The following is a 4,041-nucleotide window of genomic DNA, read 5'->3' on the forward strand; positions in this document are numbered from 1 at the left end:
GGAGAGAGATATTTAATTAGGCATTTCTGCCTTTTTTGTATAAAAAAAAGGCACTGCTCTCTATTAACTCTGATTTGCCTGGTTTTTCCACTGATCTATTATTCTTTCTGGGCTGATTTCTGGAAAATTACAGACACTACCAGTGCTGAATTTCAGAGACGGGGGCAGCTGAAAGTTACGTGTTTATAGAAAATATTTCTGTGCCTTTCCTTCCACAAGGTGCCTGCACCGAGGTGGTCGGCTCCAAATGGCTTTGCACAGCTGCTCTGCCCCAGTTCCTCTCCTCCATCCAGCAGGTACCACTCATCCTTGTTCTACAATTTGCTTTTCTCTTTCCCCCAGGTTGCAGAAGGCAATGGGACAACATCACATGCTGGCCCGAAGCGGAGGTGGGAGAAGTTGTGGTACGACCGTGCCCCAAGTACTTCAGATTCCTCACCACTTTTCTTGGTAAGCAAAACCAGACCACTCGTTTCTTTGAGTTGGTTTTATGGCTTTCACCACATGTGGGATTTCACATCATATCACAGGGGAAGCGTCTTGCTATAATCAGAGGGAGAAACAAGCTTTTTGCACAAGGTAAAGGAGGTTTCCAAGCCGTACGTGAATCTCCAAACCATTGGAGCATCCTCCCTACCTTTCTTGCAACACCACCTATTATTCTGGATCATAAGGATGGAGAAATGGCTCCTGGTGAAATCCAATCATATGGATGTTGTGCAGCGACAATTGAATCAACCTGTGTAATAGTGTGTTTGTTGTAGAAAATGAACAGTTTAGCACTGTAATTAATTAAGTCTCTGACATCAAGTAAACAAGCTAAAACTCCGGGTAAGAAAGTATTTTTCTGCTGAAATGACAAATTTGGCCAAAGGCCAAGAAATTAACCTGACGAATAATGGACAGGGAAGGTTAATGAAGAAAGCAGCTGAATTCACTGTTCGTGATGTCCTGGGAAGCTTTAATTTAAAACTCAGGTCTCAAGAGCCAGGCAGCAAGAGGACTCTTTTGTCTTCTGGTAGTTTATAGTCATTATTTACTATTTTTATTATAGTAGCCCTGCCGTCCTCCACAGAGAATTAAGCTCTTTTGCACTGGAAATTATGTAAATTTTATCTGAGCTGATAAGTCTCTGCTTTTACAGCCTTGCAGTCCAAACACACAGTAGATTATGAATGGGAGTGAGGATACAATATCATCCCAGTTTAACAGACCAGGATACTACACCGATCAACTAGCACACACTGATTACATAACTTGCCCAAAGCCACACCAAAAGTCTTTGCAATTCAAAAAAAATAATTCAAAAATTTCAAAATTCAAAAATCCCCAAAGTCCTGTCCTAGTGCTGTAACCTCCCTGTTTCCAAAACTCCCCAATAGTTCATCACTGCTCCGTCAACACCCAGGGAAAGCAGGCTGAATCTGCCGTAATATCACATCTCGCACGACAAGACCCCTGTGCATTGGTCCAGCCGGGTGGAATAATTGCCAGCTGTTGATGCTTTGTGCCCTCTCCTTGCCTGAGCACAACATTCACTCACTGGGTTTTAAAGACCCAGCAGAGTTAGTTAAAAGAAGAAGGAAAAAAAACTCTCTAAGAAGTTTTTGAATACCATCAGAGCAGAGCAATGAGGAAAGTATAATATATGTATTATATTGTGTGTATATATATATATATATACACGTATGATCCATCCCTGGAGGGGTTCAAGGCCAGGCTGGATGAGGCTTTGAGCAACCTGGGCTAGTGGGAGGTGTCCCTGCCCATGGCAGGGGGGTAGGAATTGTATGATCTTGAAGATCCTTTCCAACCCAAACCATTCTATGATTCCATGATCTAAGAAATCCATAAGGATACCTCAACTGATGCTAAGATACCTGGAATGGCATTTGTATCAACAGATTTTAGAGTTTTCCATGTGTAAACCTACCTATGAGCTTGTTTTACAGACAGTGGTGAGAAACAGACTCTTTAGAGTTTCGGTTCAGCTGACTTTTAGACTTTAACCTCAGGATGAGTTGAATGGCATGATTAAACCGCATGTTCCTCTCCATTTATGATTGAATGGCTGTAGAGTGGCTCTGGCACATGTGAATGTCTTAAGATATGGGTGAATCCCACCTTTGCAGGGCACACGTGCTAGCATCTCCTTCTGTAAACAGGGAAACCGATGCCATTTCCAAAGCAGAAACAGCGTTCTCTAAGCTCTGCACTTTGCACAATCACATACAAGCGTGGAAAGCAGATATGGTCTTCAGTGAAGGAAGGGTGAGATTGTCTCTTGTTTTATAGGATTTGTTGCAAAGTTAATGCCATTAAAGCTTGTGAAGCAGGTCTGCCTTTGTAATAGTGAGTGTCATTGAATAGGTTTCAAGGAAATCAATCATCTGGTTAATGTTTATGTCTTACTCTTTGATCCCTTTGCAGGAACATGAAAGCTTATACCGAAGTTGTAAGCAAGGGAAAATCTTTTTTATATTCATAGCAGGAAAAGGGTGAAATACTGGGAAACACAGAGTTAATGTGATTTTCTTGCCTAATGGAGAAAATGCTCTTCAAATGACTAATATCCTATCTCATGGTAAATAAAGGATAAAATATCTCATGGCATTTAGAAACCTTAAAGTGCCTAGCACAGTCCTGATGTCATTTGACATTAAATTTTTATGCCATTCACAAATCCAGAAGATTTTCATTATTTCGAGACATTTGTCAGTACTGAAGGAGAGGGATGAAAATATTTTTGGCACCTTTCGTTGTTAAAGTTCATCACTTGCTATCCCCTGACCAAAGCATTGCAGCTTTCTTTCAATACGTAGAAGGTGATGTTTGTAATAGGGCTTTGTTTCCTGCAGTTTGTCCAAAAACAAATTATCCATCATCTGCAAGTTAAACAGTACAAATTACCACTGACAGTTTTGAAGCTTCAGCTATGAGATTAATTGATTTAAGAGGCTGGGGATGGGAATAACCAAGTGGAATCCCACTCAACAAGGATGAGATCCTTCTGGATTTCAGGACCACCTAACTCCTTTTTTCTTCTGATGCTCTAAATTTACTTCTGCTCTCCTCTCCCCTCCCTCATGAACGTTATCAGATATCACTGCAGCTTCAGCCATACCTTTCCTCCCGTGCTCCACGAGCCCCTGATTTCCCTCTGTTCTCCAATACATAATGTCTTCATCCCCTTGTTTTGTTCATCATTTTTGCACCAAACACCGACTCTTTCCTGCTGTTAGAAGTACACTGGCAAACACTGGGCATGCGTGATACTGGGCAATAGAACTTGCTGGCGTTGATGGATGCTGCACCATGAATTAGCCAAGCTGTGACAGCGCTGTCTGGAACAGATGTTGTTATCAGTGCATTTTTATGTGGGTAGGAAGCCATCAGAGAGTCTACTTGGCATTGCCAGCCAGCACTGGTTCATGCCCTGCCATCCTCCTTTTGCATTTAAATATAACCTGGTCCAACAGGTTGAAATTCTGAAACCATATCACAAGGAGACAACAGAAATTCTTGGAAAACTATTGCACAAATAAAGAAATAATGCAAGGAAGCGGTCAGGAAACTGATAATGGAAATTTGCCCAATATATCGTAGATCACAGATAATGAAAATACCACTTTGATTGATCACCTGAAGCTTTTATTAAATTTCTAAATGTCCTCTTCAATACTGGACATCATCATTCCTCAATCCTTGGGCCAGGGTTAGTAGTGGGAAGGCTCCAGAGATAAACTGTGAGTCACTGGAGTAGGGTGACTTCTTCAAGGCCACCCTTGTTCCTCCAGAGTACAAGAGGGTAGAAGATGACTTGCCTCATCCCCCTGTTTCCAGAAATTGTAGTCCTTTCAGTCTCTCCCTGGTAAATGGCAAAGATAAACTGAAGCTGTTGAAGATAGATATTCTGGTAAATAAAAAGCCCATCATACTAGAAGAGACTGGAAGAGTGTGGCTTAGTGAGACTTGCTTTGTTTAGTAAAACAAAAGGTGAGAGTCCCCATTGCAAGAGTGAAAAAAAGGAAGGGAAAGGGA

At 41.5% G+C, this 4,041-nt stretch overlaps 1 protein-coding gene across 1 annotated transcript in view; it reads left to right on the plus strand.

Annotated features, from left to right (window-relative positions):
- Positions 1-342: 342 nt before the first annotated feature.
- The window catches only part of LOC104470237 (vasoactive intestinal polypeptide receptor-like), a gene marked incomplete at both ends in the record, with an annotated part of 21,664 nt that continues 17,965 nt past the window's right edge, over positions 343-4,041 (plus strand). Inside the window, one exon of the mRNA XM_010085084.1 lies at positions 343-450. Within this exon, the coding sequence (XP_010083386.1) occupies positions 343-450 (108 nt within the window). The remainder of the gene's footprint in view (positions 451-4,041) is intronic.

The sequence above is a fragment of the Pterocles gutturalis genome, unplaced genomic scaffold (assembly GCF_000699245.1).
Source record: "Pterocles gutturalis isolate BGI_N339 unplaced genomic scaffold, ASM69924v1 scaffold30790, whole genome shotgun sequence".
Lineage (NCBI taxonomy): Eukaryota > Metazoa > Chordata > Aves > Pterocliformes > Pteroclidae > Pterocles > Pterocles gutturalis.